The sequence below is a fragment of the Neoarius graeffei genome, chromosome 11, assembly GCF_027579695.1.
Source record: "Neoarius graeffei isolate fNeoGra1 chromosome 11, fNeoGra1.pri, whole genome shotgun sequence".
NCBI classification, from domain to species: Eukaryota; Metazoa; Chordata; class Actinopteri; order Siluriformes; family Ariidae; genus Neoarius; species Neoarius graeffei.
Window position 1 is genome coordinate 53,503,441 of NC_083579.1, and position 16,000 is coordinate 53,519,440.

At 40.4% G+C, this 16,000-nt stretch overlaps 1 protein-coding gene across 2 annotated transcripts in view; it reads left to right on the top strand.

Annotated features, from left to right (window-relative positions):
* Positions 1–16,000, top strand: part of zgc:174356 (uncharacterized protein LOC100137120 homolog) — a 47,980-nt gene that overhangs the window by 12,165 nt on the left and 19,815 nt on the right. The window contains exons 4-6 of one of the 2 annotated variants that reach the window (XM_060934207.1): positions 4,553–4,691; positions 13,105–13,188; positions 14,656–14,812. In XM_060934207.1, the coding sequence (XP_060790190.1) occupies positions 4,553–4,691; positions 13,105–13,188; positions 14,656–14,812 (380 nt within the window). Of the gene's footprint in view, positions 1–4,552; positions 4,692–13,104; positions 13,189–14,655; positions 14,817–16,000 lie in introns of those variants that run through there. The other variant, XM_060934208.1, reaches the window with a different exon arrangement.

Sequence of the window (16,000 nt, forward strand, 5' to 3'; positions counted from 1 at the left end):
AAATCCTGTGGTTCCCAAACAGGATTCCTTCCGGCCCCTGGCTGTGCCTAGAAATTCTGTCCATAAAAATTATGAACAGAACCGGTGACAAAGGGCAGCCCTGACGGAGTCCAACATGCACCGGGAACAGGTCTGACTTACTGCCGGCAATGCGAACCAGACTCCTGCTCCGTTCGTACACGGACCGGACAGCCCTTAGCAAAGAGCCCCGAACCCCATACTCCCGAAGCACCCCCCACAGAATACCACGGGGGACACGGTCGAATGCCTTCTCCAGATCCACAAAGCACATGTGGACTGGTTGGGCAAACTCCCATGAACCCTCGAGCACCCTATGAAGGGTATAGAGCTGGTCCAGTGTTCCGTGACCAGGACCCCCCCCCCCCCCCCCCCCTCCTAGAACTGCCACCTTATTGTGGTGGAGGGGTTTGTGTGCTTGAATGATCCTAGGAGCTCTCCAACTGTATTTAAGAAAAGAAAAATGACGATTACATAAACTGTATGGCCAAAAGCTTATGGAAACCTGACCATAATACTCATGTTTGTTTTGTTTTTTAACATCCCATTCCAAATTTAGACCCCCCCCCCCCCCCCCCCCTTTGCTATTATAATAAATTCCCCTCTTCTGTGAAGGCTTTCCACTAGAGTTTGGAGCTTGACTATGGGGATTGATGTAGGTGAGGAGGCCTGGAGCATAGTCAGCATTGCAATTTATCCCAAAAATATTAAGTAGGGTTGAGGTCAAGGTTTTATGCAAGCAGGCCACCTGAGTTCTTCCACACTATCCTTGGCAAACCATAGGCACTTTCAGACCAAACAGTTTTAGGGACTTACTGAGCAGAACTACCCACTGGGGAGCTCCCATGAGAACTACATACCTTCAAAGGCTTTTTTTCTGTTTGCAATCGCACTGCCTGTAGGTATACTGCAGTGACATAAGCTGGCTTGGAAATGCTAAGGAAGATTTTTATATTTTGCTTAGACGTGTCAAAATTGCAGTGTTTACAGCATCACATATATGCTTAATAAAACCTGTTGGTCCATTTGTCCATTTTTCCCTTCATTTCTTGATGCCAATATTAACAGCTGTTGTTTACACAGCTAATGTTATATGTGGATTTTCAAAAATGGCAGTTGCCAGGCCTGCATTAGTTCATGTTTGACCAATCAATGTAACCTTACTTCTGGGCCAATCACCATACACTTACATCACTCCAAGTTCCTCTTGTCCTGGGAGACTATGTACCCTGAAGTAGAAGCTAAAAAGTCCCTCAAAATGGCAATCTAAAAACTATAATTGTTCTCTGTTCCTGCAATGCAGACACATAAATAGAGAACTTCCTCCAACAGTTCAAAGAACTATGAAAAAGTTACTCTGGTCCAAAAGCACCTCATGTCTCCATGGACCTTGTTTTGTGCACAAGGGCATCGTCATGCTAGAACATGTTTGGACTAGGCTTCTTAGTTCCATTGAAGGGAAATTTTAATGCTAGAGTACAAAAAGACATCTTAAGCAATTGTGCATGTCCAACTTTGGCAACAATTTCGGGAAGGCCCCACATACTTGTGTGGTGGTCAGGTGTTGACCAGCTTTTGACCATATAGGGTATACTTTTCACTTGTGTAGTGGTCACAGATTTTGAGCTGTACATCACTAAAGATATAACCCAAGGATGTAGCAGCTCATAATGACAGTGTGTTATATGCCAGTGTATCACCATTGTCAGCACTACAGATGTGAAAGCATTTTGTGAAAGATTTGGAATTATTTGGATTTTACCATGCAGCACGGTGGTGTAGTGGTTAGCACTGTCACCTCACAGCAAGAAGGTTCTGGGTTCGAGCCTAGTGGCTGACGGGGGCTTTCTGTGTGGAGTTTGCATGTTCTCCCCGTGTCTGCATGGGTTTCCTCCAGGTGCTCCGGTTTCCCCCACAGTCCAAAGACATGCAGGTTAGGCTAATTGGTGGCTCTAAATTGACCGTAGGTGTGAATTTGAGTGTGAATGGTTGTCTCTGTGTCAGCCCTGCGGTGATCTGGCGACTTGTCCAGGGTGTACCACACCTCTCACCCATAGTCAGCTGGGATAGGCTCCAGCTTGCCTGCACAGGATAAGCAGTTATGGATGATGGATGGATGGATTTTACCACAAATTGACTCCAACAATATGATCTAACCTTTATCTTACTTGCTAAAGGAAATCATCCTTAACAACTAGCATGTAGAACATTTCCTTATCTTTGTGTATATACTCCCAATATAATTCATAATTCAGCATTTAAGTAAAAAAAAAAAAAGACTGTCAATGTAGATTGGATCACTGAAAAAAGAAAGATGGTTTAGTCTATATTCAAAATTGGAACACATCTACAATTTATCAAAATCAATGTTTTCTAAAATATTATTGATTTACCTGCCTTCCAGAAATAAACCAAGGTCTTTATCTACTATATCAAAGATCTACTTCTGTTTGTCTTTGTCCAGTGACAGGAAGCTGTAGAGGACTCTGTTTTTCCCACTGTGATGGGAACCTTACACACTGATTTCATCAATGTGAACAGATCGATGCCGTGTCTTAGAGTGACACTTAAAAAAACTGCTCATTAAGTAACAGAGTTTCCTGACCAGGCAGGTGATACCGCTCCATTTATAGCATGTTGACTCAAGTGGCCTGCAATGCACCATGGGGCAGTTGCTCAGGTGCCTTTTGTGGAGCAGGTAGAGCCATTGATTCTGAGAAATACTATTATGCACTATGCCTGCTGGAGATAACCTGGCTAATGCACAAATATAGTATACACTTTGAAGGAGGATTAACCAACCACCAACCAGACAGTTCTTAGGGGGAAAACACTTTGAAAGGAGAAAGAAGAGCCTTTGTAATAATTTTGTTGCAAGTACAAGCTGATGCTGTATTATTAAACATGAAGGCAAAAATGGATCAGGTTATACACAGACTTTAGTTTTTAACATCTGAAGCAATAAAACCTACTTTGATGCCAAGGCTGAGTTCAGGATTTGTTGCCCATACAGTTTATAAATGTTGAAAGGATTCAGATTGACTAATATTTCTGGAGATGGTAAGAAAGTATTGAACTTCAGAAAGAGTAATGCATAATAAACAGCAGTGATCTTTTTAAAGAAAGGTGGTAACACTTCCTCTGAAAGCATTCATAATGCATTAAAATGTTATGAATGTATCTGCAAGTATCTGAATGTTTGAACATATAATGCATTTTATTCTATCCGCATTCACTAGATATGAGCAATCACGCGCTCTGATTGGCTACTCTACTACTAGGATATCAGCTCATATACCATGAGTAGAGAAAAACAAAATGGCGGAGCGTGTTGCTGAACCAACCAAGGATGAAATAAAAACTCTACCCGAAAACAACCCCCCCCCCCAAAAAAAGCAACAAAATATGGAATAAAAGTATTGACGGTAAGAACTTTTTTTATTTTTCAAGAATTATAGCATTTTCCACAAATTGCTCCTGTCATTTCGGCGGTTTGTTTACATTCTAAGCGGAAATTATTTTGTCTGACATTTTGTATAAAGGTTTTATTTATTGAGTTTGCAAAAAAATAAAAATGCTCCATTTCTCAAAATCCAGTGAATGTGGATATAATAAAAGTTATTCCACTCAATCTCGTTGTACGTGGCTTATAGCCAACTCAGCACTACACGCCTCACTGGCTTTCAGCTCATGTACGACTCGATTTCATGGAATAACTGTTAAATGTAACCTATTCTAAATAGATGCATTATAATACAGAATGCCTTACAGTGCTTGGCATAAGTATGTAGAAATGCTTATGGTTAGTTTTAGTGACATGCATAAATATGTAACAATAACTACATATGAGCTTCTTTACAGACTCATCCCAGGTAATTTGTATGCTATATAAATGCGCATAATGCATTATGAATACTGGCTTCACTGTAAGTGTTATCAGAAAAGTTTATCCGTTATTTTTCCTCTTTAAAAGAAGGCAAAGGAGTCTAATAACATCCGCTACCTACTGTATGTGCTGAGGATTGTCCTTGATACGCACACAACCACTTACTGTATGTACACACTCGATCACAAGCAAGTGGTTATACATTTATAATCTTGAATATTTCTGATATTTTCATCAAGTGCATTCTCTGAAGGTTAATTTTGTCTGAACCACCATATTTTGAACCATAATGAAGCTAAAGAGCCTGAAATATTGTTAATGAATGGCCAAACAAGAACATTTACAGCAAAACAAAACTGCTCTCTAAAAGGGTATCCCCAAGCTTCATTAAATGTTCATGTAGAATATTTTGTTAGTCTCTCAGCTTGTCTAAAATGCATAAAAATATATACATATTTTTCATGTTTCTTTTTAATCAAGGGAAATATCGCTTGTGAAATTCTGACCACTAAATTATACGAATTAATTTTACATATTATGGATGATACTATTGGGAACTTGCAAAAAAATTCCCCCATCTGTCTACAAAAATCTGCCATCATAAATCGCATGGTCATTGATCTGGATATTGCTCCTATGTTCTGTCAGGGATTTGGTCTCTTGGGCCTGTTCCCTTTGCTGATGCGTTGCCTTAAGGAGATGACACTGGCAAAACTCAGCATCGTGTTTAAAACTGCCTCTTATGTTCTGCTGGCTTTTTCCACCAACACATGGATGGTCTACTTGGGTAGGTACCCATCATCTGCCTCTTTCCCCTGCACATCCAGTATACACATAACATTTTGCATGATGCTGCACAACAATATTATGTAGAATATACTATATAAGTCAAACTCTGTCAATTTATGTACAACCAACATGTTATAAAGGTGTCATGACATATCATATAACGGCACCAAATGGCACTGTTATTACACTCCATTGGACGCTTCTATGACAAAAGCTTGCTTAGTAAAAGTTTAAAAATAGAAAATGGCCCACACTAGCTCCATAATTTTTATTATAGGAACACAAAGGCTGTACAATATAACAAAACAAAGACAATAGTGCATAGACAATGAACCAAGGGAAGAGGTAGATTTTTAAAGTGCAAATTAAATCCTTAATTGATTTGTAGGATATACACCGTACAAGTCAAAAGTTTATACACCCCTACTCATTCATATATAATATATATAATCACATACAGTTGTGGTCAGAAGTTTACATACAGTGACATGAATGTCATCTTGGATATGAATGTCATGGCAATATTTGGGCTTTCACTAATTTCTTTGAACTGTTCTTTTTCAGTGGCAGAATGTACAGCATACATCTTTAATTAAAAAAAAAAAACACTAGAATTTACCTTACCGTGGCTGACACCTTAACGTGGTAGTAAGGTTTGTGTGTCTCAGTGACCCCTAGAGCAATGCCGGCTGGGACTCTCGTCCCTGGTAGGCTCAACCATGCCGGACTGGTTGAAGGGTAAAGGCCAGATGAAGTTCAGTCAACCCCTCCCCCATACTGGGGGTTGTGCACCGGGCTAGCTCCCCTGTCACGGAAAACCCACCATAGCTACCGAAACTCGTGCAACATCATCACCAACTCATCTAGTTAGTGTGACACTGGGAGGATCCTCCAATCATTCCATTATGAACGCTGACGGTCAAAGCCACTTGGACGCTGCCAGTGCGATGTCCCAGAGCTCACAACTACCATCTGGTGCTAAGAGTAGCACCCCCAACCCAACCATCCAATCCATCAATCGTGCAATCTTACGATCATGCAAGAGACCACCCTTCCACATTACTCTGTCTGACGTGCAGTACAACAAAATGCATCCAGGGATTTGTCTCTCCAAAAGACCTCTCTCAATTGCCACATGGAATCTCACCTCCCTTGTTAGCAACTCTAGCAAGATGTACCAGCTCCAACATGCCTTCGATCAATATCATCTCGACATTTTGGGAATTACGGAGACACACATCCCACTCTCTGGGGAAGACATCCTTGATAACGGTTCCCTTTTCATCTTCTCCGGGACTACTCGAAGGAAAGAATATGGTGTCAGTTTCCTCATCTCCAAAGATCTCTGAAGGTCCCTGATCTCATATACGCCCTTCTCGGACAGGATCATGTCAGCAAGATTTTACAATTGACAAGTGAATCTCACAATCATCCTTGCATATGCTCCTACCGAAGTCTCTGATGATGAAGAAAAGCACAAATTCTATCTCGATCTAGAAAAAATCCACCGTGATATTCCCAGAAATGACATTCGAATTCTTCTTGGGGACTTCAATGCCCATGTCAGGAAAGACACTGATGCCTGGCTGAATGTTATCGGAAAACACTCTCACCATCCAGTGTCCAACAACAATGGATACCGCCTTCTGGACTTCTGTCCTCTTCACCAGTACGTCGTTGGCGGTTCCCTGTTTGAGCACAAGGATATCCACAAGGCTACATGGACGTCACCTAAGGGAGACACATCTACTCAGATAGACCACTTTTGCATCAACCATCGCTGGAAACGCTCCCTGCTAGATGTCAGAAGTTACCGCAGTGCTGACATAAATTCCACCCACAGTCTTGTAATCAGCTGAGTGCGGCTGAAGCTCTCCAGCCAAAGGAGAAAGAAACACTCTTCCTTGCCCAACCTAGATCTCTTGCGATTGGGCAAAAAAATTGAGGATTTCCAGCAATCCCTTTGTCGCCACTCAATAGATCTCCCTGCCTCTGGTTACTCCTTAGACGAAGACTGGAATAACATCAAAGTAGCCTTCCGCAATGCCTCTCATGAGTCTCTTGGTTGAAGACCCACCAAGTTCTGTGATAAACATCTTTCCACTGAAACCTTGCGCCTCATTGAGAAATGCAACAAAGTGAAAAAGCTGAAGGCATCTGAGAGAAGTCATGAACTGTATATCAAAATCAATAGGCAAGTCAAGAAAAGTGTTCAGAAGGATGATGAGAACTGGGCCTCGAATGTAGCCTCAAAACTTCAGGATGCTGCTACTTTTGGCAACCAACGGAAGTGTGGCATAACATCAACATTCTCTCTGGTAGGAAGAAGAAGAATGCCTCCTCCGCAGTTCGAGATAAGGACGGGGACTCATAACTGCTCAAGATGAGAAACTTGCTAGGTGGAAGGAACACTTTGAAGAGCTTCTTAATCCCATTCCCAGTTCTCAGTTTTCTGTCCCTCCTTCCAATCTTATTGCGGACAAACTCTTTATTGATCTACCCTTATATTCCCCTACACAGTGTGAAATCAGCAAGGCCCTCTCAAAGCTTAAGAACAACAAAGCTTGCGGCATAGATGAAATTAGCAATGAGGAACTTTGCTTCGGGGGAGAAGCCACAGTAGACCTCCTCCACCCCCTGTTCGGCCGAGTCTGGGACCAAGAACAAGTGCCTTCAGACTGGCTAAAAGGAGTTATCATCAAAGTAAAGAAGAAGGGAGACGTAACGTACTACGAAAACAACAGAGGTATCACCCTCCGCTGCGTAACTTCAAAACTTTTCCAGATGATCATCGTATCGAGATTATCGGACGGCATAGAATCCCTCCTGTGTGAAAACCAGTGCAAATTCCGGAGGAACAGATCCTGTATTGACCAACTCTTCTCTCTGCACATTATCATCGAGCAAGCTCTTGAGTACAATCTTCCCCTGTTTATTAATTTCATCGATTTTAAAGCAGCTTTTGACTCAGTCAATCCTGATTATATAGTATCTGGGCCGCTCTCGAACACTATGGCATACCCATCAAATGCATCAACATATTCAGAGCATTCTCTTCCAACACAGTGAGTGCAGTACGCATCGGAGACGAGCTGACAGAATGGTTTGACATCAGCTCTGGTACAGGCCAAGGTGATATACAGGCCCCTCCCATCTTCAACATCGTCCTCAACTGGGTCTTGGAACGAGCATTATCAGAAACATCTCAAATGGTTTTCTGCTGCAAAAACGTCGCAGTTCACGGCAGCCAGCAGCTTACATCAGCGATCTTGATTATGCTGATGACATCGCCATCCTTGACAGCAGTGTAGCTGGCCTTCAGGAAGCGACATCAAATATTTCCTACTTCGGCAAAGAAGCTGGCTTAAAGATCAATGCCAAGAAGACCAACTGCATGCTGATAGGCAAATTCCATAATCAACGCCCATTTCAGCAGGACGAAATCCTTGACATAATAGTGGACGATGATCACTTGGAGCAGGTGAATCATTTCAGGTACCTTGGCTCAATCATCTCAAGTGATGGCTCCATAGACAAAGAAATCAACGTCAGGATCGGGAAAGCCTCTGGAGCGTTCAGCTCCCTGAACAACATTTGGAGAAACCACGGAATTACTCTCCGCACAAAGATCAAGATCTTGGAATGTGGTGTCTTTACACTCCTGCTATATGGCTCCCCGACCTGGGCCCTAATAGATAAGCAAGTGCAATGTTTGGAAAGCTTCCAACACTCTTGCCTTCGGCGGATCTTAGATATTTGTTGGGATGATTACAACCCCAATAAAGAGGTCCGCGCAAGATCTTCCTGCATCAAACTTGGTACCCGTGCTCAGTTAAATAGGCTACAATACTTTGGCCACGTCGCAAGAATGGAACCATCTCGACTACCAAAGTACCTTCTTAACTGGACTCCCTCACACGGTGCCCAAAGTGTTGGACGACCTTGTCAGAGCATTTTACAATCTATTGCTTCTGACATAAAGCATTTACTGGGTGAACATTGGGACATCAGTTCCACACTGGGAGTCGCCTCCAACAGGATCCAATGGAGGAACCTTCTAACCGAGCACGAGCAGGCAGACTATAGATGACCTTACCAAGTACAAGTACTAGAATTTGGTGCACAAGTTTTAATTTTCTTTGGGTTTTCTGAAATCAACACAGGGTCAAAATTATACATACAGGGTCAAAAACATACATACAGCACACCTAATATTTGGGTAAAATGTCTCTTCTCAAGATTCTCCTTGACCAAAGATTTTTGTTTACCATGAACAAGCTTCTGACAGAATTCTGGTTGGATATTTCATGACTCTTCATGGTAGAATTGGTAAAGTTCAATTAAATTTGTTTTTTTTTCTTGGCATGGACTTGACTTATAAGCACAGTCTATATATTTTCAATAGGGTTGAAGTCAGGACTTGTTTTAAACTTAATATTAGCCTGCTTTATCCTCCACAACCAGCTCTGAAGTGTGTTTGGGTTCCTTGTCCTGTTGTAAGTCCCAAGTTGTGTTCAAGTTTCTGATGGTTTATGCTGAAGAATTCCTTCATTACTCCATCCACTTTGTGCAATGAACCCGTTCCACTGGCAGCAAAACAGCCCCAGAGCATGATGAGCCTACCACCACCACCAGCTGGTACACTGTCCCTCTTTACATGGTTGGTCACTGTGGCCAAACAACTCAATCTTTGTCTCATCTGACCATACAGCTATCCTCCAGAAGGTTTTTTTTCTTTGTGTGGTCAGCTTCAAACTTTAGTTAAGCTTGAAGGTGTCAATTTTGGAGCAGGGGGTTATTTCTTGGATGGCAACCTCTTAGTCCATGGTGATCTGAACTGTAGACTGAATTGCATCCATCAGCTTCCAGTTCACGGCGGGGCTGTGCCATGGTGGTTCCCAGGTTGTTCCTGACCATCCAAACCAATTTCCTTTTAGCCGAGGGTGACAGTTTGGGTTTTCTTGAAGCAAAGCGGCTTGGCAAAGTGACTACATCTCACAATAACTTGGATACAATTATTTGAACTGATCTTGGAATTTGCAGTTGTTTAGAAATGGCTCCAAAAGACATTCCGGAGTTGTGTACATCTGCGATCCTCTTTCTCAGTTCTTCACTGAGCTCCTTGGACTTTCCCATTTTACTGTGTGTTGGTCAATCCAATGAGTGCTGTAAACAAAGCCTTTTTATAAAGGCACAGAGAAGCTACCAGCTGTAGTCAATCATGATCACTAACAGGAAGTTAAGAGACCTCAGCCTTGGCAAGATAAGAGACGTTTTGGAAGTTTCAGCACCTCTGAATGAATAATCTGACTGTATGTAAATTTTTTGATGCTGTATGTATAATTTTGACCCTGTGTTGATCTCAGAAAACCCAAAGAAAATTAAAACTTGTGCAAAAAATTCTCGTTTTTTTTATTAAAGATGTATGCTGTACATTCTGCCACAGAAAAAGAACAGTTCAAAGAAATTACTGAAAGCCCAAATATTGCCATGACATTCATGTCCAAGATAACATTCATGTCACTGTATGTAAACTTCTGACCACAACTGTGTGTGTTTTTATATATATATATATATATATATATATATATATATATATATATATATATATATACACACACACACAACTGTGTGTGTTTTTATTTATTGTGTGTGTGTGTATGTATATACAACCCCGATTCCAAAAAAGTTGGGACAAAGTACAAATTGTAAATAAAAACGGAATGCAATGATGTGGAAGTTTCAAAATTCCATATTTTATTCAGAATAGAACATAGATGACATATCAAATGTTTAAACTGAGAAAATGTATAATTTAAAGAGAAAAATTAGGTGATTTTAAATTTCATGACAACAACATATCTCAAAAAAGTTGGGACAAGGCCATGTTTCCCACTGTGAGACATCCCCTTTTCTCTTTACAACAGTCTGTAAACGTCTGGGGACTGAGGAGACAAGTTGCTCAAGTTTAGGGATAGGAATGTTAACCCATTCTTGTCTAATGTAGGATTCTAGTTGCTCAACTGTCTTAGGCCTTTTTTGTCGTATCTTCCATTTTATGATGCGCCAAATGTTTTCTATGGGTGAAAGATCTGGACTGCAGGCTGGCCAGTTCAGTACCCGGACACTTCTTCTACGCAGCCATGATGCTGTAATTGATGCAGTATGTGGTTTGGCATTGTCATGTTGGAAAATGCAGGGTCTTCCCTGAAAGAGACGTCGTCTGGATGGGAGCATATGTTGCTCTAGAACCTGGATATACCTTTCAGCATTGATGGTGTCTTTCCAGATGCGTAAGCTGCCCATGCCACACGCACTAATGCAACCCCATACCATCAGAGATGCAGGCTTCTGAACTGAGCGCTGATAACAACTTGGGTCGTCCTTCTCCTCTTTAGTCCGAATGACACGGCGTCCCTGATTTCCATAAAGAACTTCAAATTTTGATTCATCTGACCATAGAACAGTTTTCCACTTTGCCACAGTCCATTTTAAATGAGCCTTGGCCCAGAGAAGACGTCTGCGCTTCTGGATCATGTTTAGATACGGCTTCTTCTTTGAACTACAGAGTTTTAGCTGGCAACGGTGGATGGCACGGTGAATTGTGTTCACAGATAATGTTCTCTGGAAATATTCCTGAGCCCATTTTGTGATTTCCAATACAGAAGCATGCCTGTATATGATGCAGTGCCGTCTAAGGGCCCGAAGATCACGGGCACCCAATATGGTTTTCCGGCCTTGACCCTTACGCGCAGAGATTCTTCCAGATTCTCTGAATCTTTTGATGATATTATGCACTGTAGATGATGATATGTTCAAACTCTTTGCAATTTTACACTGTCAAACTCCTTTCTGATATTGCTCCACTATTTGTCGGTGCAGAATTAGGGGGATTGGTGATCTTCTTCCCATCTTTACTTCTGAGAGCCGCTGCCACTCCAAGATGCTCTTTTTATACCCAGTCATGTTAATGACCTATTGCCAATTGACCTAATGAGTTGCAGTTTGGTCCTCCAGCTGTTCCTTTTTTGTACCTTTAACTTTTCCAGCCTCTTATTGCCCCTGTCCCAACTTTTTTGAGACGTGTTGCTGTCATGAAATTTCAAATGAGCCAATATTTGGCATGAAATTTCAAAATGTCTCACTTTCGACATTTGATATGTTGTCTATGTTCTATTGTGAATACAATATCAGTTTTTGAGATTTGTAAATTATTGCATTCCGTTTTTATTTACAATTTGTACTTTGTCCCAACTTTTTTGGAATTGGGGTTGTGTATATATATATATATATATACATAACTGTGTGTGTTTTTATTTACACAGTGTGTGTATATATATATATATATATATATATATATATATATATATATATATATATATATACACACAAATACATACTATTTTGTATTACCATTTTCTACACTGCAGAATAATACTGAAGACACCAAAACTTTGAAGCAACATATGGGACATACAAAAAGTATTAAAAGCGTCTATGACAAACTTGCTTAGTAAAAGTTTAAAAATAGAAAATAGCCCACATTATCTCCATAATTTGCTGAAACTTTTTTTGAACTAAAGCCACCTCTTTTAAATGATTGGCAAAATCACCAATTTGGTACAATGACCCATCTTACATGATTAGTATTTATATATATTCTGAATCCAGGCTTCTGTCTAAAGGTTTTCTTTGGAGTGTGAGCACCTCCTGAGAAACACGGCTACCAAAAGCACTTACAGCACGGCATCATTCACTGCAGATAGCCAATGAGGGGAAAGAGGGACTGTTCGATATTGATATATTTAATTACATAAATCATTATGGAGACTGTTATTCTAATCGACCCTGAGAACTGGAGCACTTTGAAGGGCAGATGAGTGGTGGCTCTGGTGAATAATCAGAAGTTGAAGGAAGCATCTGCATTCTGCTCTGTCCTCTTGCCTGAGATAATGAAGGACACAGTGGTATCATGCAGCAGTTACGCCATTGATTTCAATGCAAAAGCATGTGTGTGTGTAACATGATGAAATCAATCATGCAATATAACACCAATGGCAAATACCCCTCCATGTACCCATGGCAATAAGTAAGCATTCTCTGTCGTTTAAGGGAACTGCTACTGCTGCATACTTAAACAGTTTTAGCAAAATGGCTGTATTTAAGTTAAAATTGGATTTGGTTCTGGGTTAAGTCTTTGGAATTACATGTATTCATGAATTATTGAATATTCTAATTCTGACCAATTTGCACATTAAATTATATAATAGATATAACAGCTCTCAGCTGCACTTAGTGCAATAGTAACTGTGGACATAGCTGCACTGCACACGTATAACCCTATGCAAATATGGAGTTCAGTTCTGCCAAAACTCTTGAGCTTTTTTTTTCTTTCCATGTTTATTATTTAGTGGCTGTACTGGGCATGCCAGGTGGGATCACACAAGCAGTGATTCGATCATTGTCCTCTGCCATTGTAGGACCTGATGAACAAGGTAGGCTTTCAGAGTAACATACTTCACCCACACTTTTAGTCCAACAATTATTCCTCCTCCTCCGAGTCTACAAAAGACTCCTGCATTCAAGAGTGACTTTAACCACCAACATCTTCAGTAGATGATCATGATTCATGTCCGCGTTGTTAATCTGTAGTTTGCTTGGCATGTGATGTACGGTACTTAGAGCTGAAAGCCCATGATATTAATAACAATTTTCCACTCATGGCTCTTTAACGAGAGGCAAAGCTGTGTAGATTGATTAGGCGACTGAAAGCTATTTTTATTGCTGTTTTTTATTTTCATAAATCGATTGCACAGTTTAATTCAGTCAGTCTTTGGAGTCAGTGCTTTACAAGATACAAGATGCAGCCTGGACTTGTTCGCATTAGATATTGTCTATGAATCATAGCAAAGGCAAGAGGAATTTATTTTCAAGGGATCAAGCACCAGCTACTGGCAGCTGAATGTCACTCAAAATTAATGAACTCAAAATTAATTACTCGTAGCTTGTCTGGCTAGAGACTTTTAATCTGGCTTAGGAACGGTAAGAACTGACACCAGACAATATGATGCGCTCAAATGGGTATATCTCATGTTAACAGATATTAAATTGTGCAATTTTCAGCTTTTCATGAGAAAGAAATCGGGACATTCAACCTCTGCCTTCTTTATTTGGCTTCAGAAAACAGCAACCTTTTGATGGATTGACTGTTAAAATGAGAGGCAGCATTTTTGTCATCACAGCGTGTGTGCGCACCTTTGCTCCAACATGGAAAATGGAGATGGAACTTTTTGATAATTCACTGTTTTTCAAAGCACTTCACATTTGTCACATTTGAAATGATAACATTTCTTCTGATAATGTCTTTTCCACAGGCTCTCAATACAATTTTATCAATATCTTGGGTCAGTGTGCGCATCCTCCAGCTCTGTAAAAGAGCCATGGTGATGATCTGATTTTTCTCATTTGTATAGACATGCTTTTACCAGCCTCCAGCTTATTAAACTCTCCATTTAGTGAGTACTTTTATGTCTTCTGTCTCTTAGATTGCATATCACCAACACTTCAGTTTTAGTATTCAGAGGCACTTTCCAGCTCAAATCAATAAGGATTCCCTGCTAGAGGCACTTAAATGCTGCTCTCATGCACCGAGCATACCAGCTCATTCTGCTGCAGTTAATCAGAACTGCCCCAGAGTTGACGACAGCCTGAGTAAATTTTATCAATGCGAATCGAACCAGTACTTGTGTGTCCCTCCAAACGTTATTGTACGGACTCCAGTAAGCACAACTCTTATTCAACTGCAGCAACCAGTGTACTATGGATAAAAATAGGATTTAGATCTCGGCTCTGAAGCAAAACAAAGATGGGGAAAATAGAAGCCTATTCATGTCACAATGATGCAAGGTTTACTAACAATCGCTTCAAATAATGCTCTCACTGGCCTGACCTTATCTCGACAGGTGCCATGTTTTCCTTCTCAGCTTCAGTGGAGGCTACTTGCATCCTCATTTCTGCCACCATATTTAACGGCCTATACCCTCTGACCCTGCCTACATTCCCTGGCATGCCCTTCATCATCATGGCTTCTTTTTGCATCATTGTCTTCATCCTTATGCAGTAAGTGCCATTATAAGTGATACAGACAGTATGCTTGCTATATTAGGATGCTTCAATGGCAGTGGTGCCATGTTGATTCATAAACAAGCTTTTAATGTTTGTTGACATGCACAGCAGTCCTGGTAACCCTAGTCAAATGAGGCAAAGCTGTAATTATCGCAAATAAATGTGGCCACTTTCTGAGCATTAGGAATAATTGCACTACATCACTCACTGCTTCAGCAGGACTTTAACCAGACTTGTATAATTTTCCAATGGAAAAGTTTAAAACCAACACCATGAGATATCTCTCAAACACATTCAAATTTTCTTTTAATATTCTCGCAAATGACCTCAGTGTAATATTCATAAAGTATATAGGGTATAATCACCTCCTAATGTGCTGTAATTGCACTGAGGCAGAATTCTATGTGCTCATTTCATTTTCTTCAGATGTACGCTGCACATGAGCATCATCTTGTTTTAATAACAAGCAATATCTTTAAAAGCAAGTCTTTTTTTGTCAGTTACCTCATGCATTTTGGATGCTTTTATATCCTATATTATTCTGAAACATTTACATATTTTACTCAATGTAGATAATATTTATCTTGCTTAGCATGGAACACGGGCATATTTTCATACATTATTCATCTACATAAAGCATGAGTGTGGTCACATCAAATGGAGGTGATAAAACCATGATACAGCCACAGCATCCTGCTACTGTTAAACATGAGGCACAGTTATGATACTCATTCTTGAGCAGAGTAATGAAGACAAGGGAGAATTGGATATTGATCTTTCTCTTGTATATATGTACCGCCACTTATCAGCCTTCGAAACAAAAGACAGATGACAAAGAAAAAAATATCATGATTAAAAATGGCTGCACCACTCAGTCAGGGATTAAGGCTTTATGTTTTTAGGTGTTTTTAAGAATTGTTTTATATTATCTGCTTTAAAGGACATACCAACCAGCAGGAGTATAATAATGACAAATGAGCTATTGTGTTTGGACTATGAGTGTATGACAGTGCTTTTCTCTGTTCTACATGTATTTACAGTTTTTGACATTATTTTTAATGACCTTCTTGTGTACTTTTAACAAATGTATTAATATCCTATACTTGTCCAGGGTGTACCCCGCCTTTCGCCCGTAGTCAGCTGGGATAGGCTCCAGCTTGCCTGCGACCCTGTAGAAGGATA